This window comes from Vigna unguiculata, chromosome 7, assembly GCF_037176805.1.
Source record: "Vigna unguiculata cultivar grain cowpea cultivar isolate G323 ecotype 2 chromosome 7, ASM3717680v1, whole genome shotgun sequence".
Classification (NCBI taxonomy): domain Eukaryota; kingdom Viridiplantae; phylum Streptophyta; class Magnoliopsida; order Fabales; family Fabaceae; genus Vigna; species Vigna unguiculata.
In genome coordinates, this window is record NC_140798.1 from 36,329,175 (window position 1) to 36,356,257 (window position 27,083).

The 27,083-nt window shown below is 30.7% G+C and overlaps 4 protein-coding genes across 4 annotated transcripts; 2 read left to right on the forward strand and 2 right to left on the reverse strand.

Moving 5' to 3' along the window:
* Nucleotides 1-4,786: 4,786 nt before the first annotated feature.
* LOC114190305 (large ribosomal subunit protein eL14) lies at nucleotides 4,787-5,924 on the reverse strand. Its single transcript, XM_028079137.2, has 5 exons — nucleotides 5,791-5,924; nucleotides 5,584-5,685; nucleotides 5,359-5,488; nucleotides 5,142-5,254; nucleotides 4,787-5,006 (listed from the first exon to the last, which is right to left on the reverse strand). Exons 1-5 carry the CDS (start codon nucleotides 5,791-5,793, stop codon nucleotides 4,956-4,958), a joined length of 399 nt encoding a protein of 132 aa, XP_027934938.1. The 5' UTR covers nucleotides 5,794-5,924; the 3' UTR covers nucleotides 4,787-4,955.
* Nucleotides 5,925-8,399: 2,475 nt separating this feature from the next.
* Nucleotides 8,400-13,649, forward strand: LOC114189947 (glycolipid transfer protein 1-like). The gene is made up of 7 exons (XM_028078675.2): nucleotides 8,400-8,552; nucleotides 9,289-9,417; nucleotides 10,139-10,194; nucleotides 10,532-10,662; nucleotides 11,676-11,811; nucleotides 12,668-12,802; nucleotides 13,383-13,649. The coding sequence occupies exons 2-7, from the start codon at nucleotides 9,300-9,302 to the stop codon at nucleotides 13,416-13,418; spliced, it is 612 nt and encodes a 203-aa protein (XP_027934476.1). The 5' UTR covers nucleotides 8,400-8,552; nucleotides 9,289-9,299; the 3' UTR covers nucleotides 13,419-13,649.
* A 4,420-nt stretch (nucleotides 13,650-18,069) lies between these two features.
* RIC5 (ROP-interactive CRIB motif-containing protein 5) lies at nucleotides 18,070-19,895 on the forward strand. Its single transcript, XM_028082050.2, has 5 exons — nucleotides 18,070-18,381; nucleotides 18,467-18,649; nucleotides 18,738-18,841; nucleotides 18,927-19,002; nucleotides 19,086-19,895. The coding sequence occupies exons 2-5, from the start codon at nucleotides 18,562-18,564 to the stop codon at nucleotides 19,547-19,549; spliced, it is 732 nt and encodes a 243-aa protein (XP_027937851.1). The 5' UTR covers nucleotides 18,070-18,381; nucleotides 18,467-18,561; the 3' UTR covers nucleotides 19,550-19,895.
* Nucleotides 19,896-20,072: 177 nt separating this feature from the next.
* Nucleotides 20,073-23,685, reverse strand: LOC114189775 (P-loop containing nucleoside triphosphate hydrolases superfamily protein). The gene is made up of 5 exons (XM_028078462.2): nucleotides 22,822-23,685; nucleotides 22,005-22,160; nucleotides 21,811-21,918; nucleotides 21,622-21,732; nucleotides 20,073-21,507 (listed from the first exon to the last, which is right to left on the reverse strand). Exons 1-5 carry the CDS (start codon nucleotides 23,500-23,502, stop codon nucleotides 20,245-20,247), a joined length of 2,319 nt encoding a protein of 772 aa, XP_027934263.1. The 5' UTR covers nucleotides 23,503-23,685; the 3' UTR covers nucleotides 20,073-20,244.
* Between the last annotated feature and the right edge of the window lie 3,398 nt (nucleotides 23,686-27,083).

A 27,083-nucleotide genomic window follows, 5' to 3' on the forward strand; every position in this document is an offset into this window, starting at 1 on the left:
ATGATGATGAAATGTAGTATATCTATTTATATATTGGTATGAGGAAAGTTGATGAAATGTGAATTGTGAAGAGATGAGATAAGCTAGGATTTCATGGGAATTCCTAGAAAAAGTACATAGTGTGTGTAAACATTTAAGGACTCAGTTTTGGTTAGCATCCTGACGCTCCAATAATCCATTGAGACTCATGTAGAGTGTGATGGGTTATGTCGTGAGGAGTAGCAGGAGGTCCTAGTCTATGGACCGATCAGTCATAGACGCGAAGGGGACTTACCTTGGGAGTGGTTGGGTGATAACCCCTTGAGCCTAAACTCTGCAGAGTTTAGGAACCTTCACAGGTGCAAGCTACCAAGAGCTCCAATTTGTTTACATAATCCGGATATTGAGTTAGAGTCGGATACTTGTGTGTTTTGAAATAATGTTTTCTTTCAATCTATGATGGATGTAAAATTGTTTGTAATTACATTTATGAAAATTCACTTCTTACTATACGAATTGCTAGCTTACCCTTCTTATTTGTTATGTTTGCTCTTGAATCACTTCTTTTGCTATGATCACTTACCGTTTGGTGTGAACAGAGAAGAATTTAGGTGAAGGAACTCCTCCTTTGGACCGGACCTGATCTGTGATTTCTGATGTTTCCTTTACTTTTTAATCTGTGTTGTTAGAGAAAGCATTTTGGAATGTATAACGTTTATTCTCTTTAAAGTGTATTTTAGAGGATAGTACAATAGTTAGAACAGGTTCTTTTGAGATGACTGTACCATACTCCTGAGTGACTTTTCTGACTATCTGCTTACTTTATCATAATATGATATTTTGTTTAGTAGTTTACAAACTATTAAATGGGATGTTACAATAAATAATTTAAATTGTTATTATAAGATTTTTCTAACTATTGACAAATTTAAAATTAAAGACAAAAAGAAAATTTCATCGAAAGAAAATCATTAAGATGACAAGTATACGCATTACAATAAAAGATAGCACAAGATATTTCAAATAAAACGTTTACGTTTTAAACTTGTAAATTAACAAAGCATTTTCTCTATTTTTTTGTTCATTAACGTTTAAAATTTAATTGAGCTAACTAAAAAAGTCATTAAAGTATTTAATCTTAAAAGAGTCTATAAATATATTTCCTATTTTATCTGTATTAATTTATTATTTTCATCGTATTCACCAAATATTTTCACTCATTTTTCTTTCTTAAAATAAAAGTTGGTTAGTTGGTAACTTTTTTTACCGTGATTTTTTATTATTTATCCCCTTTATCCTCTCTGATTGTTTACCTCCAGACTCTTAATTTAATAAAACAAATCTTTAATTTCAAATTTAATTTTTTTCTCACTGAAAACTAAATATAAATCATAAACTTTTTTGGAAGTAGATGCTGGAACCTTTTCCAAGATAACAATTAATCTCACCCAAAAAATGATAACAATTCATCAACTGTTTCATCATTATTTAATAAGTGCACTCTTAAACTTTTCAATTAGCTATTATCTAATTTCATAAAGAAAAATATCATAAAATAACTAATAGAAACGAGGCAGAATTAAGTAGAAAACAAAAATATTACAAAGAATTCAATAAACAACATGTAAATAGAAATACAATTATTAAAAGAAAATGATAGTTAAAAAAACAGAAGAAAATAACGTGTAAAGTAAAATTTTAAATACATATAATAGAGCAAATATTAAAAAAGTCAGATAATTGAAAACTCACTTGCAGATTCTAAATTGTTTATAAAGTCGGTGTCACAAACAATAAAAGTTGACCATGATTAAATAAATGTTCACAATCTACAATCTGAAACAAAGTGAAGTTCCCATTTTCTGATTATATGAATCAAAATAATAAATAGAATTGCAGAAAATTGTGGAGAATGACAAATGGCACATGAATATGTGTTCAGGTTGCTTCATGTTAATGAAAGAGCTTAAAGATCTTGAAATATTCAGTATTAGTTTGGTATGATTATAATTGTTTACTTATTTCAGTTGCTTCCATGTATTTCAAATGCATGTACCATTCTTCAAGCTGGAAAAGTGGTGCAACTGCAACTTCTTATTTATTTACATTTTTTTATATAAAACGGCAGTTTTATTTAAAAACATTTTCTATTTTTGTCTACAGACAGTTTGTTAGACAAGAATTATTATAAATTATTATGGAATTCTCTTTTCAAGTTCTTAAAGTAATTTGTATATAAAACTGGAAATCAAATTTAAGTTAAATATTTTTTTGATAGGAGTAATAATTAAATCAATCAGAGGTATCAAAATGGTTAATTTGATCTGGTTATGGTTAATTTGATCTGGTCTGGTTTGACCCATCACAGGTTGATCATTTAATGATCTAACTCAATCCGATTCACCTATTAGTGAGTAAAAATAATTCGAACCTGGATTGGCCCACCATGAGTTGGTGGGTTAAACGAATTGACTCACTAATTTACTTAATTCATTTTTCTCTTCAATCTCCAAAAAAATTAAATTATAATTCTGATTAAAATATAAATAAACTTCAATATAATTTAAATGCAATTCAAAAAATGTTAAATTCTAACAACAAACCAAAATCACAAAAATACAAATGTGTTGGATAAAAAAAATAACCTAACTCAACCCAATGCAAAACCCAACACAAGAAAGAACACTTGTGTGACCTTTTATTTACAGGTTGATGAGCCAACTACGGACCAGGTGAGTCGGGTTCTAGGTGGACTGTATAAAAAATTAATCCGTATTAAAATTTATAAAAAAATTTGAACCTAACTCGACTCAAACTTGTAATGGACAAGATTGATTTGCGGATTCCTTGAGAGCTCTAAAACGAATCGAAGACTTTAGTTTACTATTTAAATGTTCAATTATAATTCAATTAGCAATAACTACTATTTTTATTTTATTTTCATATAATAAAAATAAAATTATTCATAAACTTCAAAAAAATTTAGTAAAGTTTTAAATTAACATAAAATGATCATATTAAGTCTTTTATACACGACAAATCATAATGAATGATTAAATGATGTCAATTTATATAAAGTCACGTATCATATACATGGCTTTATTTATTTCAAAAGGCCACATAATTAAAATATTTTTAAAATTAAGAAAAAAAAATCTAAAAAAAGTAGTTTAGATTCTTTCACTAAAAACAAAACTTTACTCGAGCTATTTGGTTCTTCACCAACCTAACCAATTCTTGACGGTTTTTTGTTTTTGAAGAATTTTTGTTATTTGAAACAGTAAACTGTATAATACGTAATATAATATTTTCACTTTGTTATAAGTATAAATATTTATAAGTTACAATAGTTTTACTAAAAAGAAATATTAAAAGTCTCTTTTCGAAAACATATTTACAAGATTAAGGGACCAAAACTTTACTCAAAGTAAATAATCGACCAAAATTGATTCATCCTTGTCCTTCATTGTTAGAGTTAGTATTTTATTTCAAACCAAAACAATTATAATTTATATATTTTTTAAAAAGAATAACAATATTTTGATTCAGAATAATAATTAACTTTTTTTTTAAATAATAATATTTTGACTAAATGATAAATTAAAAGTAAATCAAAAAATTATCTTTTTAAAATTATAAAAAAATATTTTATTACAAATAACATTAACAAAAAATAATAGCCAAATATGTTTTTTCTTTTACTAAAGTATCTTCTATAATCAAATCCCCGACAGTTTGTTTATACTTTGATTTTTGGAAAGATTATATTTAGTTATAATATAATATCACAGTTATTTATAATTCATATTTTGGTTATACTATGATTTTTGAAATGTTTAAATTTAACAAATACCCTAATAAATTAAGTAATCCCCTTGGATGACTATATCTTTTTATCCATAAAACGCAAGATTTCTATTCATATATTTATGCTAAATCATGTTAATGACAAAGTATTTTATCTTATATTTCGTATAAAACAAAAAGGGCCATATAAATGGATAACACGGTCCATTAAGGTTAATCAATGTATGATAACAGAATCAAGTTTAGTAAAGATGATAGATATCTCATCAAAATGTGACTGCATGTAACATATATACAAGTTTAATCAATTAATTAGATCAAATTTAAACTTGGCTTGTAAAAATATTATGTTTTAAAAAACTTGACGTATTAATTCAAATAGATCAATGAAAGCTTAAATTTAACTTTTTTTAACAAACGAATAATTAAGATACACAATTTAACAATTCAAACCCAAATAATCACAAATAACTAGGCTCATTGACACAGAGTGAAGAGCATTGTAAACACTTATTCTGATAGCATAATAACAACACCACCTTAAAACTGCACAAATGATTTTTCAAAAGAATTGCAAAATCCGACGTCTATCAGAACAACCCTTCTTAATAGTTCATCATTACTTCATATCTCCCAGCAGGTACAACCACAAAGAAACATTGTCGTTCGTAACATCAAACAAAAATCTATACTTAATATGTACAAGTTAGAGAAGGTAAACAAGTACTCAATTTAGAAGTGAAAAACTTAGGGCTATACTGAATGTGACGATATTTTTGGGTTTTAGGGGCGTTTTAATCACCAATATATGAAAATAAAAGCACATCGGCCAATTTACATATCAATCAAGACATTCCAATGATGGATCAAGAAATTTAACTGGGATAATCTAACTGCATAGCAATTACTGTAGAATCACTCCAGTTGTACATAGCAGAGGGCAGAAATATCAAATTTCAACACCTATATTAATCAGTATGTAACTGAGGGAGCAAAACAATTGCCAATCATAAATATTATAAAACCAACAAGATTTCAAGTTATATCATAAATCCTAACATAAATATCTGAAGATGAAACTTTTCTCCAAGTGTCTCGATGATACATAAAATCTCATACCAAATGTAAAATTCATAACAAAATTTGAACATTATATCGTGAAGTAATGCCTACGCGCTCTTTTTCAGCTTAGAGAGTTCTTGCCTTACAACAGCTGCCCTCTGCACAAATTTAAAAAATCAAAATATTACCACGAATATAAACAAGAAACACATAGACCAAAACTCAAAAAACAAGACTAGTATTTAACTGCACTATAGACAACAACAAAATTCAAATGAGATATATAACTATACCTTAATCTTGGCCAACATTAGCTTGAACCTGTCGAAGTCAGTGAGGGCTGCCCTTCTCTTTTTGACAATGAGTTTCCTGCCCCATGAGCTGTTCTCCCATTTGTTCTTAACATCTGCTCATTATCAGAAAAACACAACAAATATTTCAAATTAAAAAACTAATAATAATAATAATAAACAAAGAAAATAGATAAATATGTGAACATGTGAGACGAACCAGCAGCCTCCATGGCTTTAACAAGATCTTTCTTCTTGGGGACCCTCTTAATGTCAATCTTAATATCGGTTAGGGAAAGCCTTTTGAAATTGACTTGGGACCTCACCATATCTGGGGCATCGACAAGTGCCTATTATGAAGAAAAACAACACTAATTCTAAGAAAGCAAGTAAATGGATAAGCATAAAACACGAGAAAAAGGTAAAAATTTGGGTAGTGAGTTACTCTGTTCTGGTCAATGACGTCGACGATGACGACGAGCTTCCCATATTCCTTGCCGTAGTTGACGAGAGCAACCCTCCCGATCTCAACGTACCTCTTGAAAGGCTGAACATGGAACGCAGAAAACGCAAGTTTTTTAGGTTAGAAATAGAAAACTATAAAGAAAAAAAAAAAAAAAAGTGGAGCGCAGAAGAGAGGAAGAGGAATCACCATTTTCGGCTTGAATTGCAGAGAGGCAGAGACGGTGGATGGGTGGGTGGTGGAACACTATCTAGGGTTTGAAGATTGCAACTTCGGTTGTTTTATAAAAGAACCTCGGATCCACGTTAAAATGGGCCTCCGAACCTATTCCTTACCTCGTAAACATAGGCCTCAGTGCATACGTCAGGCCCAAACATAATTTTATCTTTTTTAATTCTGATATTTAATTCTCAATATACAGAAATTGGAGATTAAAATATAAAGCTCAAAAAAAGTTTTTATTAGTTGGATGATTATTTATTTACAACCCAAACCGATAGGTTTAATGGATGGAGGGAGGGAATATCGTTAAGACGACTTACTAGTCCCATCAATGTTAAAAATAGCAAATTATATTGTAAGTATTAATATTTAAAATAGCAAATTTCAAACTCTATTCTCTAAATTTTAAAACGTCATAATGTTAGAATGATAGATGTTTAAAATTAAATTTATAATAAACATATAAAAAATGAGGGATTATCGATCCAAAATGGTAATTTTAATAGAAATTGTGGATTTTGTTACAAAAAATAAAGTTTTAAAACACTTTTAGGTATAATAATTTCAATCATATATTGTGGTAGATAATATTGTTTAGGTAGTAGTTTGAGAACGGAAAAAAATATCTTAGTAGTTTAATATGAATGGAAAGAAAATAATCCGATAAAAGATAATTAATATATATTGAATTTGTAAAAGTTAAGAGTTAAGTGTAATATTACATAAAATTTGATATTATAACTATTAATGCAGTTTTATTTTATTTAAAAATAAATATGCTCATAAGTATTATAAGTGTGTTTAATATTTTATTTTTAATATTCACGAATAAAGTTAAAAAATAATTAAATAATAAAATAATTATATTTTAATATTAATAAAAATTAAAATATATTTAAACATAAAATATTTAAATTAATATAAAAACAAAAAAATGGTGCTAACATCTAAAAGGTTTACAAAAAAAATAATTAAAGTACCAATTTGAGATTTCGTTTAATCTCCTCTCTCTACCTTCTGGATAACCTTTTTGCAACATTCCTGTTAACTTAACGAAATTTCAACAAACAGACAATATTTTAATATTTGAAATTATTCATTTCAAATGATAGTTTTACTTTTATAAAATCAGTTAAATGTCTTTATATTTTTTTGATTAATGGACTTAATTATTTCAACTTTCAATATAAAAGTAGTGAAATCAATAGGTATTAATTATTCATTAACCAGTGTCCTAGGATACTAGTTAGCATTCTTCTTAATTTATTTAACTAATCCAAAATACCTAACTAACTAAGCTTATGTTTCTTGGTGTGGATGTCTTAGCAAGAAGTTTGTGAGTTTTTTCGTGTTCACTTGGAATGATTTGAGTAGATGAGATATGAGATGAATTTATAATCTTCGCATAGAAGATAAAATATGAGAGTGAAAATTGTATATTTACTATATTGTCCCTGCTGTAACATTACTTTTTACGTGCAAATGGTTGGATTCTACATGAAGACAAAATAATAACAATTATAACAAAAAATAATATTAATAATTAATAACGACAATAATTAAAAAAAATCAATAACAATAATAATAATTAATAAATATTATATTCATTAAGCAAAATAATATTTAATATTATTTTTATTACAGTATACTATGAAAAATATATATATTATTTTATTAATTTTTATAATTTATTAATTTGAATTTTAGTAATAAAATAAATAACAAAATAATTATAACTCATACAAATACTAATTTATATTATTTATTACATAAAGGATAATATGGTAATTCGTGTTTAACCTCAATTAAAATATTTTTTTAATCTATTATATCAATCAAATTATTTACACATTCTCAAAATTTTACTTATAAATTAATTCATAATCACCTATAAATATTTTAAAAAATAACACACAATTTATTCTTATATCTACTCAAAAATCATCTGTTCTCTTTCTCAAACACATCCACCAGTGAATATGTCCTAATATTTTACAGGAAATAGCCTCTTCATTAATTTTTGTTTCGTCCATATACATTCAACAGTGTCGTCGGAGGAAACATAGGAAGGTTCGTCAATCAAATTTATCTACGTACGTACAGCTACATTTTTCTTAAACTTTCTCCATAAATAAAAAATTATATGTACAAGTTAATGTATAAATACTTTCTCATATATTTTTTATGTTCTCTTTATATGTAAACTGGTTTTACTTTATAAAAAAATATCTTATTTTTATTTGTTCTTTTTCTTATAAAATATATTATGCAAAAAATTTATCTAAAATAAATTGGATGTGAAATATTTCAGCACTTTTTTCCAGGAAGAAACACATCTAAACTCAACACCCTTAAACATAACCGACAAAAACAAAGAAAAATTGGTTCTAATTTTATTCCTTTTTAAAAATTATTAATTCAACTTCCATTGAGTTAGATATTTTATTTAAGTTTACAGTTTTTATTGATTTTATATTAAAACTGTTTAAAGAATTGTGATTAATCAAACATTATTTTTTTTGCCGGTTTTCTTATTTTAATTTAAGGATAGAATATCCACCTTACCACTGAAATCCTAACTTTTTTCTTAAGATTGCCCTCTCTCTCCCCAAATCCATCAAAGCCAAATAAAAATAATAATAATAAAAAAAAACTTAACTACAAGTTTCCGTGATACGCTTGCAGTTGTTGTTCTCAGTCCGCGATCACCAAGGTCTTCCTCGTTCAACGTATGTCTATCTCGATTGTATTTGTTATTTCATTTTTATCGATCGGTCTCTGTGGCTTCTTGAGAATTTTGACATTGAAATTTCAGATTTTCGAAAAATTAGATCTTGGGATGTTTCTGCACTCGATTCAATTGATGGGTTGTTCCTGTCTTTCAATTTTCTGTTGATTCGAGATGTGACATTCTTATTTCATCGTGCATTGGTTCAGTAAAAGTTTAATTATTTGATCTGGCCTCAGAGCTTTCCACATCTATCCATCATATCTCAGCGGGTTTTATCGTCTTCCACATGCATTTAGTGATTAGCAAAAATGAAGTTCAATCTTGTTAAAGAAAACAAATCTGATAATCATATTCAAGTTAGACGTGCTTAGCTGTAAACATTATGAAAGATAGGAACTATTTCCTCAAGTTATCTTCTTAACTTGTAAGTTTTTGATGTACTACAAGTGCAGTTCCCATTAAATTAGTTTATTTTGCATCCCTTCATCAGTGTGAATTGTGATTTTTGACATTATTCTCCTTAATTGAATCCAGACTTTACTGTAGCTTACTTGCCTACTACTGATGAAAGTTCTATTTTTTCTTCCCTTCATTTCACATTCTAAACTTTATCAGATAGAGAAAAAAGAAAGGGAACATATTCATGTACTTTACCAGTATTGGCCAAAGTGCTTATTTCATATCTGTTAAATTACACTTCTCTATTTATTGGCTTTTGGCTATGTTATGTGTAGTAAACAACGAGATGGAGGGGTCTGTTTTCGCTCCTGCATTGGAAGGAATTAAGCTTGTAAAATCGGAGCAAGGAGAAATTCTGACTCAACCTTTTTTGGAGGCCTGCAAGCATATACTTCCTGTTATCGGTACGTGCTCTTATTTTCCTTGAAATGTTATCGTCGCAAGACAAAGATAAAGAAGATAAATATCTTAAGTGGACATTGTTCCTAGTGTTTTTCCTTTTGTTTACTGTACTTTGTTGAAAGAGCGGAACAAAGGTGGTCCTTTACTCCTATAGAATATTCTACAGTATGTTAAACAACGTGAAGAGAACAAAGATATTGCATTTGACAGATATTGATGGATTGATTTCCGTTTGAAAAAGGCAAGATGCATAAGCGATTTTTCCGTATTGGATTAAGTTCTCCTAGCCTCTGGCTTTTCTCCATTTCACTTAAAACTTATCCAAACCTATGTTGTTATTTCAAAATTGGGAGTAAAAAAAAGTGGATCTCGTATTACGTATCAAATTTGGTATCTGTAATAGATCAAACTCTTAGTATCATTGTATGCTTTTGACAACATTTCTTGGTTATTCAAGTGTATGTTTATGTATCCTTTTTTATTTATAAGGAAGGTTTTCATTAAAAGGAAAAAAGAGTAAAAAACAAGAGAATCGTGCACCCTTAAGGATAAGAAACTTACATATGTTAATATGTAGAATTAGGGTGTTACAATGTAACTCTAAAAACATAAATTTTATAACAAAATACATTCTTAACATTTTGTTGTCGTTTGCTGCGTTGTTGAGCCCCAAATTGTTAACTTGTATTGGGGTTATATGTACTGATGTTTTTCTTTTGGCAGATAAATTTGGAGCTTCTATGGCCCTTGTTAAATCTGACATTGGTGGTAACATAACGGTTGGTTTCTGACACCTTTTTCTATCTTATATATATATTTTTTTGGTATACATGGATTATCGCATGCAGGCTTGTACATTTGTATGTAATACTAATATTTTGTTGTCATATAATGACATGTTATGATTACATGGTTTTGCCATAAGTATATAACGTGAGTGTTGATTCATTTTTCTTCTTCATGTGCCACTGGCTTGCATAAACATGCTTATGCTTTACTTTTATACAACTTTTTTTTTTGGCTTTTGTTATGTATTACTTACCCAGACCTTTAATATTGTTCAAAACCATAAATGCGACATGTTCTCACTCTTTACCACGTTCCATTTCAAAGCAGAGATTGGAAACTAAGTATGCCTCGAATCCAACTCGATTCAATTATCTGTACACTTTGGTACAAGTTGAGATTGAAACTAATACGACTAAGTCATCATCCAGTTGTACCAATGGACTTCTGTGGCTCACAAGGTAAAGAACACCAAGCACCTACTATTTAACTTGTAATTCATACTAGTATGGAATTCTCAAATCTTTTATTTTACAGAGGTATTTCTTTAATTTGTAATGTTTCAACTTTCAAGCACAAAGCCTTCTGTCAATGAGTAAACAACTAACCAATACAAAAGTGATTAGGATTAAAAAGGTATTGAGATATGGATGAAATTTTGAATTCAGAAATCATGATTTTGGGAACACATTTCTCAAAGAAGAGTCAGTGGCAGAACATGTACTTCTCAAATTTTAAGATCAAAATGCAACATGAATAATTAATAGTGATACTATGAAGAGCAGCAATGTGTCCATTTGTGAATGAATTGCTATTGTACTGGGATGTTTATCAACACAAATTTGGCATGATATTCTCCAGGGAGTCTAATTGTGGATCAACAATTTGACCTTGACCTATTCTTCTAAAATAAAAGCCTGAATTTATTTTTTGTCTGCTTTGGTTGTGTCGCTTTCTCAAGGTGTTATGGAATATAGAAGATTCACATTGCTTTTATTTTCTTTTAAGCTCAATGTCGGTTCTTTTCACTGGCTTCAATTATAGAGCCTTTTATTTTTTGTTTTTATTTAATTTGCTGAGCTTATTAAGAAAGAAAACACAAAGATTCTTTCAAAGACTTCTTTCCTTCAACACCTAACCACTTAATTCATGCCTGACCTCAATGTTCTTATCATTACATATACCCCCATCCAATAAGAGAATGCTATTTTCGTTCTCACCTCTCAACCGCCGTGTTACAGACAATTACATGGGTGTCAGTCCCTTCTGCTAAGCTCCCTGCCCCTGCCCATTTTATCATCCCGTTAGCTCTTCTAATGTAAACCTTAGTAATAGGAGGATTTTTCCTAACACTTGTATTAGTTTACTAATTTTTATTTTGTAACCACAGACCACAAGAAATGGTTATTAGTTACATTGAATTGTCATGTTTTAGCATTCATTCATTTATTTCTCTGACCTGCAAAATTTTCAGAGCAATGGATTTCTTGGTGGCATTGTTCCAAAACTTAGTTGAGCATGCAGATTGGTCAATGGCACAAGCTTGCACAGATTCATATAACAAAACTCTAAAGAAGTGGCATGGCTGGCTTGCTAGTTCAAGCTTCTCTGTAATGTTCTTTAGCTGCTGTTTCTTTTTCTTCCTTATAATCTTGAATTTTCTTCACTGAAACAAAACCATTTTATTGAAAAATCTTGCTTCATATTGATCCAAGTTTGTAAAATGTCATATTCTAGATCATAAAATAGTTGTCATAGGAAGTGCATTAAGTTTACTAGTTGGGCCGTTGTCTAATCCATTTGGTAAAATCTTTGCTCCCAATCCCATGAATATTTAATACTTTAATGCAGTGGGAAATCCATTCATCCATTCGAGTTAGTTACTTTAATTATCAAATTTCAGTAATTTAGAAATGTATCACATTAAGGTACCGGTTGGATGAAAGGACCACGCCTGGAAGCAATCAAATTTTTGATAATAAATCTACTAAAATGCCTATATTCTAGTACTGCATAGGAAGTTTTATTTTAGCTAAACTAAAGCAATTTAAAGTCTATTCAGTCATGTGTATCCACCACGTAGTAAATTACACTATTAGAGTCCACGTTCTTGAAAGTTAGATAATCTCTTGTTGTATTGATTTTAATCATATGTATATACATACACGTGTGTGTAAATACATATAGAGAGAGAGGGATATAGATAAATAGATATACAGAGGAAGAGAAGGTTTGTCTAAACTAGTTACATATCTCCTTTATAACTTGAGTTGTTCTACTCATTAATATTTTTATTTTTAAATTAAATTAAATTAAAAAAAATTCCCTTAGAATTCATAAAATACTTACTAGTTTAAATAACATTGTGATTGTCTTTAGTCCCTTTTTTGGTTTTCTATTTTCGGTGGGAAAATAATATATAATCTTGAACATGCTTTTAATACACAGTAAATGTTTCATTTGCAGGTAGCAATGAAACTTGCTCCTGATAGAAAGAAATTCATGGAGGTTATACAAGGCACTGGTGGTGATATCAGTGCTGATATACATAAATTTTGTGCCGACTTTTCTCCTCTCCTTGAAGAGAATCACAAGTTCCTGGTACATGTCTTGGATTTTTCTTTAGCTATTTTATCGATCATCATTTTTACTAGCATGCTTGAATGTGCTGTTCTCTATTAAGCCTCAGCAATGAATCCATAAAATTTCTTTAGTGGGGCAAAAATAGCTGATGATATTTATTTAAAAAATTAAATAATTTCATGATAAAAATGTAAAATATTTAAGTTTGTGTAAATTATGATTGTCTTTTACATATTTTCATACTTCCAAAATATTGTACAAATTTTTATTGTCAACATCACAATTAATTTCAAAAGTAAATATATAAAGTTGTTTAACTTTTACCATTAAAAAAATCAATAAACAAACTGTGGTCGGTGCAATTAATTCATTTTAAGAAGAAAAAACATTATATATTTTAGGTACAAAATGAAAAAATCTTTGTGGGGCAACTGTCCTCCACACCATGTAAAGTAGATCCCTTAAAAAAGTACAGTACATTTATTCTCGTAATCTAATTCAATTAATAACTGCATGCAGTTCCATTACCAAAATATCAGCTTATTCTTATGGCTTTGAAAGTATGTAGGAACTAAAAGCCGATACTCTTTTGATGCAGGCTCGTTGTGGTTTGGATGATATGAAGGCGTCATAAAGTCATTGATTATCGGAAGTCTCTTGACGAATGGCTCTTGCATTCTCACTCCCTAATATTTATGCCATAAACTCCAATAACATGACTTTAATCATGCACTCAGTTTCATTGTTTTTGTTTGCTGAGATTGAATATTTGAATAAGCACAATTTGACTTGATTAGAAATAACTTGTTGGACTATAGTTTTGCATCTGATTACTTTATTATTATAAAAACACATTATAGGTTTATTTATTCTTCATTTTTATGTTTAGTTTGGATTGTGTGAGGTTTACGTTGTTTTAATTTTTTAACAACTGATTTTATTTTCTTTTTAAAATTAAGCAAATTCGGTTTGTTTTGTCATTTTTCACTTAACATGTTTGAATTTTTTTTTTCAAAATATTCATAATTTAAATTGGTTAAAATGAGTTAAAAGTATTTGATTTAGTAAATACAACATTATGTCTCTTCCAAAATAAAAAGAAATATTTCAATCCTTTTGTCTTTACTTCCTAGTCTCATCCGATAAAATCCTTCTATTTTTTTATTGATATTTAATTAAATTTCTGACCTCTGAATTTTTATTTTTATTTTTGTATTTCAATTTCTTTGTAGAATCACATATATAGTCCAAAGAAAAGCTTTGTTTGGCAGTGGAGAAGAAAATGACGAAAAATTTATGGATTTATTTTATTGTTTAGTTTGGGATGAAAAAATAAATAAATATTGAGCTTTCTTTCTATTTTTTTAGTTGATTAAAAAAGTGATGAAAGAAAAAAAAAATCTTTTAAAGACAATGTAATGGGAAATATGCAAACAAATGTGTGCTTATTTTCGTGCTCTCGTGTTCTACAGAAATAAATAAATAAAAACATTTTTCTCTCCGATTTATTTTCATTATGCTATGAAACAAACAATCAAATAAGGAGGAACTTTGATAGTTCTGTTGTGTTTATCCCCTCTTCTTCTTTCCCGATTGTATTGCCACATACCAAAACAACTAAAAAATGCCGATGAGTGTTAACTTTTAAACGCATTGAATTTTTGCTGAATCATATTATGATGTGTCTACAATTTTATATGATTTGATAAGTTCTTATATAGAGTTTAAGCGTTCATTTGACTATGACTAATAATTAATTTCTTTTATACATGTCTCGATGAACTTATTAGGACATTAAAAATTATATTTTGATTTTCATCTTTTGATTTTTATTCTTTATTTTTTATTTTTTGATGTGATTTAGTGTGAATTATTAATTTAAAAAATATATATAATACTACGTTAATTAATAATTTACATTAAACTACGTTACTAAAGAAATGATAAAAAAAAAATATAAATCATAGTATCACTGTCCGACATGCACATATACATAAATACCCTCGTGAATCTCAATACTACATCTTTCTGAGTCCTACTTCTACAACTACTCAAGAAGTATAAGGAACGTAAAGTAAACTGCATTTACTCAAAGCATTAATACCTGTAATTGCAAATAGAGGGATTCTTCACTTTAGATGCTTCTTCGATGCATCAATGGGCAACACACACCATTTTACCTTAGGAGGAGAGCCTTGGCTCAAATACCTTTCACTATAATTTTGAACACTTCATTCTTTTTTATGCAAGTATTGACTTAAACATAAAGGGTACCACCATACTTTAATATACGTCTTATTTTAAGGAATTTGAATTAGGTTTACATGATAAAAGATACATTTTCTCTTCTCTCTCTATGATACTATTTTCATATAAATTTAAACTATTATAATAATAAAAAATAATAATCAAAATATAAAACACTAATTCGTTTAATGTTGAAATATATTTTTAAAGAAAAATATTTACACCATATTATTAAATTTATAAAATTAATATAATGAATTTATAACCCTAAAAGTAACTATGTGAACAAAATATTTTTTTTCGTAAAATTGTATTAATATTAGTGTATATAATGATGTATATCAATTGCTTATAATCATTGTGACATAAATTTAAATTATATTATTTATTGGAACATTAAATAAAATAATAACAATTTAAATATCTTTAAGATATTAAGTATAATTTTAAAAATTTATGTAATTTTTGTAATATATAAATATTTATAAAATTAAAATATAATTTTGTATTGTTTGATTACATTTATTTGGAAAAGAACTACATTCATAGTCAATTTTTAAAAAATTATATGTAATTTTAATAAAAAAATATTATCTAGGTGAAAGACTGTTGGTCATTCATTCATTATATATAAGTCTTTGTTGCCCGACATGTTTTAATGAAATTCATAAAATTATATGACAGAGAAGATAATAATCATTTTATTCAGTTAATGAAATAAATTTAAATAACATAAAATCGATTAAAAATATTTAAATTGGAAAAAACTTAAAATGTAATTGCAGCTTCTTAAAACTATGTATTTTTCTTTCAATAAAAGACTATATCTACTTGTATAAAAGTTGGAACATGATAAATCCACCGTATCTTTGATGTCGTCCGTCTAATGACGTCTTGAATGGTATGTGAAATAGTTATAAAAATTAGGTTTAATTACTTGTATAGTATCCAGTTTGAGACTAGTGTGTCGAATAGGTACTCGGTATTAAAAAAATGTCAATTGTATCATAACTTTTGAAAATTGCTTCAATTAGATCACTTTCAGACAGAGTTGACTAACATCGTTAGTCAACATGCCACGTGTCAATATGTGGTTTTTTTAATTTTTTTTAATTTTTAATTTTTAATTTTTAATTTTTTTTTTAAAAAATTTAAAAATGCCACGTGTCAAGTCCCTGTGTGTGACACGTGACATTGTCAATGCCACATGGCATTGCAATACCACGTGTCAGTATCACTATCAGATGTCATTGTGTTGTTTTCGATTTAGTTTCTATTTATGTTTTTTCGTTTCAATTTAGTACCTACTTATGTGTATTTGATTCAATTTTGACCTAATATTTTTTAATAATTAAAATATTTTTTTATAAAATTAAAAGTAATTAAGTATAAAAGTTTTACAAAAATTAAGTATTTGATATTTATATTAAAATTTAGTGGTAAAAGTCATTTTATTAAGTCATTTTTAATAAAAAAAAAATAGTATAACATTCATACCAATAGAAATTTTGATTTAAAATTAGTAAGACACAATATTGTTCTATTTTGAAAAAAAAAATTAACAAAACATGAGTACTTAATAAAAAAGTAATTAATAAAGTAATATGTTAAAAAGTCGTTTTTAATAAAAAATATTAGTATAACATTTATATAAATAATAAATTTGGTCTGAAATTGAGAGAAACATTATAAATATTAGTACTTAATTTTGTAAATATATTTATACTTAATTATTTCCAATCTTATAAAAAATGGATTACAAAAATATTTTATTATTAAAAAAAAATTGGGACAAAATTGAATCAGATACACATACTTAGGTACTAAATTGAAACAAAAAGACATATATGAGGACTAAATCGAAATCAACACAATGACATCTGATAGTGACACTGACACGTGGCATTATAATGTCACGTGACACTGACAATGCCACATGTCACACATAGGGACTTGACACAAAAAATTAAATTTAACAAAAAAACAAAAAAAAAACAGATTGACATGTGACACGTTGACTAACTGTCTGAAAGGGACCTAATTGAAGCAATTTTCAAAAGTTGGGATGCAATTGACACTATTTTAAAACCGGGTACTTATTTGACACACTAGCCCCAAACTGGTATTATACAAGTAATTCAACCAAAAAATTATTTAGGTTTAAAAAAATCAGTTATAGTTCTTCCAGTTTATTTTAACAAGTATTTCTACCTCGTTTAGTAAAGCTTAAAAAAAACTTTAATATTGAAATTTTGATTTTTAAGTTTACAGACAAACATGTTTTAACTTATTGAAGTAGAGAGTTGTTAGTTTTTAGGAATTTAAATAAAAAGGAAAAGGAAAAACAGGAGTAAAGCTCATAAAATAAACATTTTTAATGATTTCAAGTTTAATGTTTTTTTTTCTTAACTTTTTTTATGTTTCCTTCGATAAAAAATTGTTTTTTTAACTTTATTTTTTTAAAATATATTTACTCTAACTTTCTCTTTTAATTAATTATTAAATGAAAAGAATCTCAAACTAAACGGGCTATACCCTAGTTGCTTATTATAACAAGCTCCTTTAAATTTATTCTTATAATTAAAATCATAATCAACCTTGCTGCATGAAATTAAATTTTATTAGATGAACACTTAATTTAGTTATCTAATCAAATGCACACCCATTCATTCCACCATGTTTTAGAAAAAAATGGGAGATCAGAAATAAAACAGAAATTAATGATAAATGAAACCAAAAGAGTCATATTTACTATAATAAGGAAAAAAAAAATGGCAGTTGGAAACTCCCAACGGTTCTGCTTCGTTCGTTTTTTGTAGCATGGAAAAGAAAGCAAAGTCAAAGACAACAGAACTGAAAAACAACCCCGAATGTTCTCTGAATCTTTGTTAATAGCTTTATATTTATTTTAGTTTTTATTAAGGTTGACCAAAGTGACACACACCATACGATTGTGGTTTTGAATCCGTCATTGTCGCAGTTGAACTAAAACAGGTATCATAGATTTATGCCAAATTTAGAGCACGGAGATGAAAACTACAACGTAACCTGTCTGGCCTTGCATCAAAAAATAATTTGAGTTACTGGTTTTGATTTGCCTGACCACCATTAGGGGGGGCGGTAGATCAAAATCAAGTGCCTCTGTTCAACAATTTTGAGTATTCCAACCTGAAGTCTCTCTCTCTCTGCTTCGGTTGGATGCTCGATAACATCTAATCAACAACAGGAAAACCTTCCAAAACATTTTTGTCCCTGCTTTGAACATTCATTCGTTTTTCATTGCCAAACTGAGAGAGAGGGCATCATACGAACGATTGATTCAAGCAAGGATTTTTCCGGGAGGTGATCAGGTACTTTTCTTCTTCTTTTTTCTAACGAAACAGATCGATGGTAAAAAAGAAGAAGATTTATGGTATGATCCGTGTTTGGTTTCAGAAATTTGTAGCTGGTTCCATTGAGGAGCGGGAGAACTATAATAAATTTTGAGGTTAAACTTTTGAGACGCCAAAATAGATCTAAAAGCCCCCATAATGACGTCGTCCGGCGCGGTGAAAGGCCAGGTGAAAGGCCAGGTTAAAGGCCTCCTCAAAGGGCTCAGATACATATCCCAAATATTTGGTAACCACATTCTTCTCTCCTATCAGATATCAATGCTTAAGTTTATCGATATAATTGTTGAACACACGAAGAATAAAATTGATTGCAGATGAGGAGGATGAAAAGCAGCAGATAGAGATTGGGTTTCCAACAGACGTAAAGCATTTGGCACACATTGGGGCCGAGAACGCGAAAGCAAGTCAACCTAGCTGGGTACATTCTCCTTTCTCTGCTTCAATTCCGCAAAAAAAAATGATTTCATGTGAAAAATTGGATTAACTAACGTGAAATTGTGCAGCTAACTGAGTTCAAAGAACCATCAGAAGGTTCGTCTGGAACAGTGGCGAAGCCCTCTGTGAAGGCCACATCTGAAGGTTGGATCGTTAATAATTTCATATTATGTATATATATTATAGATCGGTAAGTGATGGTATTATGATAATGGTGAATGATGCAGATAATAATAGCGATGCTAATAGCAAAGGTAACAATAGTGATGCTGCAAGCAAAAGTAGTGATGCTGCTAGCAAAAGTAGTGATGCTACTAGCAAAGGTAGTGATGCTACTAGCAAAGAGGGGAAGCGAGGCCGAAAGTCAAGGGCTCGCTCTTCTGAGAACCAATCCACGATGAGTTCTCCGAGCCGAGAGAGCTCGACGGAGGGATCCAAGCCGAGCCGCAAAAGCCAGTCCTCGGATACGTCTAAAAAGTCGAACCGTCAATCATCGGAAGATGACAAGCCCCCGGCATCGTCGAAACCCCGCAGGAAGTCGAAGACGTCGTCTGAGGACAAGGAGGGTGGGTCCGTTCGGAGGTCGTCGGACGACAAAGAAGGTTCGTCGAGGAGGGCGCCACGAGGACGAAGACAGTCGAAGGGGGGTTCCTTAACTGACTTCCCGTTCTCAGAATCTGCGCCTCAATAGAAAAGACAGAGTGAAACCGTCAAAGAGATGAGACAATGGCTTCTTCCCTAGTGTGGACCAGCAGCAGATTCAGTTTAGAGAGAGATTTCAGGGGCCAGACATTAATCATCATCCATTATCAACTACCGCATACGTATACATACTAAGTATAAACCAATCCTGCTTGGTTTTCTGACCACGACTTCAGTCCCTTCAATTCAATGTCAACTTTTTATCTTTCATTTTGTTCAGTTCCTCCTTTTTTGTAATAGTGTCACTGGCTATTTTGGATCCTCTCTGGATTCAATTGTTACCAAAACATGTAACAATTTTTCATATTCGTATAAAGTGCACCTTATCTATTAAAGTATTTCGTGCAAAATTAGCTTCTGTGTGCATGGATGGGGTGGTAGGAATTGATTATCAAAATATGAACTTTTGTGAGGTAAAATTGATTTTGAACCTAGAAACCATTGGAAGATCATATAAATGCTTCTATTATAAACTGACTTTGCAAATCAAACAGAATAAATAACACAAAGAATGGGAGACAGATATACTACTTATAGAACAAAGTTGTACACAAACTACAGACCGATGAAAACCGCAAAAAGACAGAAGTGATACCAAAAGGTTAGATAATGTAGTCACGTTTCCAGCGGGAAACATCATATGTTGTACAAATTTTTCGTTTTCCAGTACAGACACAATCGGAGCTAATTTCCCAGAACATTTTGTGGCTCGAAGTTCTCCTTGTTAGAGATCTTGAAAACGGAATCCTTGTCAGTTGTCTTGGAAGGAGAAAACTCGAAATTTTCACCAGTTATCTTTTTCGTGGGAAGTGGAGTTCCAATGTGCTGGGACAACTCTCTTTGATTGCCACAAAGAGTGAATATGTTTTGAATTCTCAGTAGTCTAGAAGGCCCAAGATCTTTGTCATCCACATTGATACAACAATCGTCTTTCTTTGGACTTGTGTTCGACAGATTTAATGTTGCCAAGGAGCCTGCAGCACTTGGCTTTTCAACACTACATACCTTGGTTTCTTCTATCACTTCTTTCTCTACTTCCTCATCACCCCCTTTGTCTTCATCTCCTTCACCCTCTTCCTCATATACTGTACTAAGGCATACCCTTTGGCCAAAGTTGGGTGCAAAATTATGAGCATCATCTTTTCCACCATTCAAAGTATTTGGACAAGGTAGGTTTGAAAAGTCTTGCTGCTTAACATTGTAATCAGTCCTACACATAACTCCTCCAACGATGTTCACTTCACGGCCAAGGGGTTCTTGATCATCCATGTCCAAATCCATCGACTTCACCATTCCAGGATCCTCCTCACTCTTGTAAACGCGCAATAGTCTTTTCATAAACCCACTTGATTCCATGTCTTTTGACTCATTTTCCTCACTATTCCCCCCTTGCCTTGAACAAGATAGCTGCAACTCAATTTCCTCTAATCTCCTTCTCAGAGTTTCAACTTCCTCTTGCTGCTGCAGCATCCTCTCCTCCATTCTCTTCCTCTCCAATTCAACAAACTCGTTGGTCATTCTTTGGCACTCAGCCAACTTCTTTTCCAACTCTTGTCTTAGAAGCCGAGTGCGTTCATTTACCTTCAAGTTAATTTCCTCCTCACTTGGCGGAGTTCCTTTTTCTTCTGCCAGGTTCAATTTATTTCTTAATGCAGCAATTTCTTCTTCTTTCTTCAAAAGCTTTCTGTGCGCTTCGTTACGCTCTTTCTCTCTTTGCTTGTTTTCCATTTGTAGCTTCAAGATAAATTCATCCATTGCAGCAATTCTTGATCCCAAAATGACAGCAGAAGAGGATTCGTCATCCTTCACTGGAGTATGAGGACCACGGACTATGCATTTTGCTTTTGCCCCATATTCAAGTGTAGAGATTGTCTTGTGTATCTCCTTAGGATCAGGACTTGCACACAGTATCATAAGAATTTTTGACTTATCATCTTCAAAGGAATCCTTAAAAAGGAAAGGTAGAAGAAATACTCGAATTGCATCAATAAGAACATGAATCTACATTTCACTGAATTAGAAAAGAAAGACAATAATATAAAGAAAGACAATAATATTTACCTGCAGAAGCATGGTAAGTTTGCTGTCCCTAAACGGTACATGTGAATCACCATTTGCGATGGACTCCACCACTCTCTTCAGCGCTATATTTCCTTGATTGATTTTTGCAGTCTAAAATTTCATTGCCAGTAGAATCAGTAGAGAACTACATCATTCAGAAAAAGAAAATGAAAAGGGCAAAAAGATTACCTGCATTTTGGCCTCAAATCCAGTTTGACCAGCTTGTTCGATATTTTCTGATCCTGCCATGTCTACGAGCATTAGTCGCCCTCCCACAGTTGGGACATCAAGGATTACCTGGTCAAAATAGAAGATATGTAATCAATTGCCAATAAAAGGGGCTTAAAAAATTTAATCAGAACCTTCCCTGAATGCTATCATACCATGCAGTGACTTCTGGAACTTCTATCATTACAAAGTGTGCTTTTAACAATCCTCCGCTTCTCCACTTTCTGAATTTCTTTTGAGATCTTCCCTGCTTCATTTCCAGATATATAGGTAGCGTTCTTGGCCTTTTTCCCCATCACTTCAAGTTTCACCTACAAGTACAAAAGGAAAAGAAAGAAAGGACGCCGTCCATATGTCAGTGACAGACGATCAAATCAAAAATGTTCAGCTAATACTTCCAAAACTAACATCTGTAAATGACAGACAATTTTATTTTGGAAAACAAAAATTGATAGTTGTTTCATTATGCGGATAATGACCATGATGATCTAAGAGAAAAATACCACTGGTTTAATGAGTTACAATCCGAAATTAAATTCCACTAGGCAATCAGTTCCTTATGCTTTGAAAGGGAACATAAAAAAAGTGTTACAAAATTTTAGATAGCATGTTTTTCCTTTCAAGGGATTTTATTTTATTTTTTTGCCGAAAAAGAATACCAACAACCGGAACTTTTTTCTGGGGAAAGAAAAGTTTCACAAACCCTTCTTTAGAGAGTAGCACACACACAGTCCACCAAAAATTGAGAACAAATGAGCCAAAAAATAAATGTTTAGCCAGCCAATTTCGTACAAGCCCTGAAAGTAAGTTTTCTTTTTTCCAAGTAACATGATGAAAATTTCATGAGTATACAATGAAAGCAACCCAAGTAGAAATCCTAAAGACAAGTCACAGTTCTCAGATAAAATCAGGATCACATAAACCTGCAGACACGAGCCAAAAAAAGTGACGAAGTAACATGGATTGTATTACCTTTGAAGCACTACCACCCTTAGGCCAGCCAAATCCAAATCCTCCTCCCCCACCTCCTCCATTGGTGGACAACAGATCATAAATCTCCTCATTGTAAATCTCCAAAACAGTGACTTGAACAAAAGTCCCCAACCCGAGATGCTCTTCTCTTGAATCACCCCCAGAATCTCCATCTGCATTATCCCCATCTCCAAGAATGTCCCTGAGAGACCTATACACAATCCCTGCCTGCTTCGAGCACCCAAACATGGTGTGACTCTTCCCAGAACCGGTTGGTCCATACATCATGATGGTGCACTTGTCCCCAAGCTTAACCCCATTGATCCTCGACTCCACAAATTTCTTATAGAACACATCCAGGGCCTCTTCCTCAGCCAAAGAAACCCCATCAAGGGTGAAGTCCCGGTACCCAAAATCAGCTCGAACCCGGATAGAACTCGAGTTGGAACTGGTTTGAAGAACAGATAAAGGCTTATCCTTTCGATCTGGGTAATCACGGATTCTGGCAATTACTTCAATTGGGTGTTCAGGAGGGGGTTCCTTGTTTGCAGCGCAATTCGGGTTGGGAGAAGGGTGTACTTGCGGTGTTGATTTGGGGCCATGGAAGTTGAGTCGGTGCTTGGACTGTGGAGTCTTCATCTGGGTGGAGTAGTTTTGTTTGGAAGAAGGGGTTGGAGCCATAGTGGAAAATTTGAATGTGAGAAATAAAGATTGAAATGAGAAGAAAGAATTGAGAAGAAAGATTGAATTGACTTCTCGGGTTGAATCTGCGATCTAATTTTGTATCACAAACGAGAAAGAATACCGCAAGAAGAGGTAGAATATGGAAATGAAGAAAATGAAAATATTCGGTAGAGAAAGAAGAAACAACCGAGGGTTTTGAAATTTCAAACAAAATGTAGCCGTTACAGTTTACAACGTCTATATGTGTTTCAATTTATCTTTTCACGGGACAAAATGAAAATGACCTAAAATAAGTAACTCGCAAAACGATTCCAAATAAAAATTTGGACGTTCAGCTCTTGGATTGGATCTTCTTCAGAAATGAAACTTGAACATAACCCTTATTTTGCATTTACTATTGATATAATTACTTATTTATTCTCTTATTTTTCTTTTAGTTGAATTTATTATTTATTATTGTTCGGTTCAATTTAATCTTTCATTTATCTAAATGAATTCAATTTTGTCATTTCTAGTAAGGTAGAATTAATACCGTATTCGTACAGAACATGTGTCAAATCATGAAATTTTTATTTATTTATTTACTTTTTTAATTTATTTTTCTAAAAAATTATAAATTGTCACGTGTCAAGTTACTATCGTGTCACGTGACAATTTACCGTCGTGGCATGTGACAATGGTGATAGTTATTTTAAATTTATTATTCTATTTAAATTTTTTGTTCAATTTAGTATCACTAGTTTTTAACTATTTTTAAATACTCTCCTATTTAATACTAAATTCTTAAATAAGCTTAATTATAACTTATACATACATGTTACGCTAATTTTTTTGAATAAATAAATCAAATTACTTCACCTAAATACTTAAACTATGTTATTTCTTACAATAAATTTTTTTAAAAAATTAATAAAAAATTAAAAATTTCACGGCTTGACACGTGTCTTGTATAGTGTTAACTCCAACTTAATGAAGATGACCAAATTGAACATTTTTAAATAATTGGAAGACTAAATTGAACAAACCAATAATAAAAAAACGAAATCGAACCAAACCAACAAATTAGGAGATTAAATCAGTAATTATACTTGTGAGACCCACTTTTTACCTCTTGAGTTAGGCCCAGGCTAAGTGATGAGGCCCAAGTCAGCCCTCTTGCTTTTGGCCTTTTAGAAAAACTATTCAGCTTTTCTACCATAGCTCATCCTCCAAATTTCTTTACTCTTCACAGTTTTGTTTTGTTCTTCTCTAACTTAGTTGTTTATACCCATTCAAGCAGAAGCAAAGCTAGGGCTAGTGCAAACTCCTACTTCGAGCTCACCGAACATTCTTCCTCTAACTCCTTAAGCAGTTTCAGGTTCTAGTGTTTCTTCCTCTTAGGGTTCCCCTTTACAATAACTTTTGTCAAGGTAAGGGAAGCTATGACTTTAATGTTTTTTTCTAAGTGTCTTGCGTGTTTTTGGTCTTGATTCGTGCTTAAAATGCTATTTTGATGTTTGTTGTTTGGGATTTTGGGTTTTTGCATACTGAAATGAGTGAAAATCTGTCATTCTAGCTTAAGCGAGATCAGTCTAGCTTAAGCGAAAATAGGCAGAATTTCACTTTGTTCTCTGTTCGAATTTTAGCTTAGGAGAGATCAGTCTAGCTTAAGGGAGACCAGTCTAGCTTAAGTGAGATCAGTCTATCGCTTAAGCGAGACTAGTCTAGCTTAAGCGAGAATTGCTGCAGAATTTTAATTCCTTATTTTAACTTGTGATTGACTGGGTTAATGTTAAAAATATGATGTATGAAGCTATGCATGAATGATATGACATTGTTTTTGACCTGTACTTGATGTGTTTAGCTTGTGATGATAATGTTCTGAAATAAAATGTGGAGTGTTGATGATGAAAAAGTTTCAAGAGAAATTTTTGGTAATTGTGTGGTTAGTGTATGCCTTGATATAAGAGATGTCTAGATAAAAGAAGGTATTCTGAACTCTGATAATCGTTCACACTGTTGGGAATAGTCCAAAAGGGACTCACCCTTAAGGGGAGATTGTTGGAAATAGTCCAAGTGTGAGTCAAACACTACAAAAAAAATAGCTATTATCGACGGTCAAGATCCGTCGATATCAACACAAATTCGTCGGTAATTAACAGATTTCTTGTAGTTAAAGTCCCACATTGGATAGAATAGACAAAGTTAAACACTATATAAGAATAAAAACTCATAACACCATTGCCTTAAGGTTTTGGGGTTAAAATGGTTCAAAGGTCTTATATGTGTAAGACTAATGTCGTATAATCATATGGAACCACAAACCATATATATGAAAATATATATAACCCAACACACACTCATATAGAGTATAATGAATTATGTGGTGAGTGTGGTAGGAGATCCTAGTCTGGGGATGTGTTTGGGATGGGATTAACCTTGTGTGTGTGTGGTTGGGTGATAACCCTTATGATTATTCTTTGGTTGTATGTTGCATGAGAGTGGTAGAAGATGTTGTTGTTTAATTAGGCTCCCTGGTTTCTTTGCTACTCATTGTTGAACCTTTCTCCTTATGAACTAGATATTTTAATTTCCCACTATTTCAGGTTTAATCTATGTTCAAGGTATTGTGTTGTGTCTTTGAGTATTCCTTTCAGTATATTATGGATAATTGTAATAGTTGACTCTTATATACTTTATGTCGGTACTCTATTTTATACCATAAACATATGATATTTTATTTGATTAAATTTATTCTATTAAATTGAGACATTACAATCCCTTTACTATTTTATCGTAGATTATTTTTATAATTCTTTCCTAATTGTATTGATTTCATTTCAAATTAGCACGATGAATATGGATTTCAATTTATTGCTGCTCAATGTTACATTTTAAACTGCAATGACGTTAAATAAAGTAACATGTGTCATTGTAGCTCGGGCGAAGTTATAAACAATGACCAAAATAATTAATGTGAAATTAAAAAAAAAAGTGTTTGAAAATATTTAATAATTTTATGGGTAATTACGAAAACATTGGAGCTGGTATTAGTCTCAATTTTTTATTATATTATTTTATTTTATTAGGTTAAATTTAATATTTATATTACTTTGAATATATTTATAAAAGTACAAGCATCAATTCATCTCTTTTTAACATCGTAAAGAATCATTCGTTGATCCAATAAATTATGACAAATTGACGTAAAATTACTCTCCAACCAAACTCTCTAAAAGTGTTTCTTCCAAGCATGCTTCAAAGCATGAGTGGTGATAAATATAAGTTTGTACTCTTAAAAACTAAAATACCACCCCACATATTCACCAAACTTTCTCAAAAAATGCTACCACATAGCTAAAATAGGATAAATCCTAGTTGCATCATAATATTCACCTTAAGTCAATTAATATATGAAAATTGTCATATTAGGTTCTTAAATGAAAGTCAAATGAACCCATGACTTGAATTAAGAAATATCAATTAATGGTATCAAAACCCTTAGTTATATCAATCTTAATAGTTTCATTATCCTTGGGGATGACAAAAATATTCGTGCCCGAGGTATCTGCGACGGATAGTTACTACTCGCAGGTAGC

Bases quoted from the DNA above. Each gene is read 5' to 3' on its own strand.
- LOC114190305 (XM_028079137.2), bottom strand. The intron at 5,489-5,583 runs GTAACTCACTAC...TCTTCATAATAG, and splicing joins ACGTCATTGACCAGAACAGA to GCACTTGTCGATGCCCCAGA. The intron at 5,255-5,358 runs GTTCGTCTCACA...GATAATGAGCAG, and splicing joins TAAAGCCATGGAGGCTGCTG to ATGTTAAGAACAAATGGGAG.
- LOC114189947 (XM_028078675.2), top strand. From the start codon at position 9,300: ATGGAGGGGTCTGTTTTCGCTCCTGCATTGGAAGGAATTAAGCTTGTA. The intron at 10,195-10,531 runs GTTGGTTTCTGA...ATTTCAAAGCAG, and splicing joins ACATTGGTGGTAACATAACG to AGATTGGAAACTAAGTATGC. The intron at 11,812-12,667 runs GTAATGTTCTTT...TTTCATTTGCAG, and splicing joins TTGCTAGTTCAAGCTTCTCT to GTAGCAATGAAACTTGCTCC.
- RIC5 (XM_028082050.2), top strand. From the start codon at position 18,562: ATGACGTCGTCCGGCGCGGTGAAAGGCCAGGTGAAAGGCCAGGTTAAA. The intron at 18,650-18,737 runs GTAACCACATTC...AATTGATTGCAG, and splicing joins ATACATATCCCAAATATTTG to ATGAGGAGGATGAAAAGCAG. The intron at 19,003-19,085 runs GTTGGATCGTTA...TGAATGATGCAG, and splicing joins TGTGAAGGCCACATCTGAAG to ATAATAATAGCGATGCTAAT.
- LOC114189775 (XM_028078462.2), bottom strand. From the start codon at position 23,502: ATGGCTCCAACCCCTTCTTCCAAACAAAACTACTCCACCCAGATGAAG. The intron at 21,919-22,004 runs GTATGATAGCAT...TATTTTGACCAG, and splicing joins GTTCCAGAAGTCACTGCATG to GTAATCCTTGATGTCCCAAC. The intron at 21,508-21,621 runs GTAAATATTATT...TTCCTTTTTAAG, and splicing joins AACTTACCATGCTTCTGCAG to GATTCCTTTGAAGATGATAA.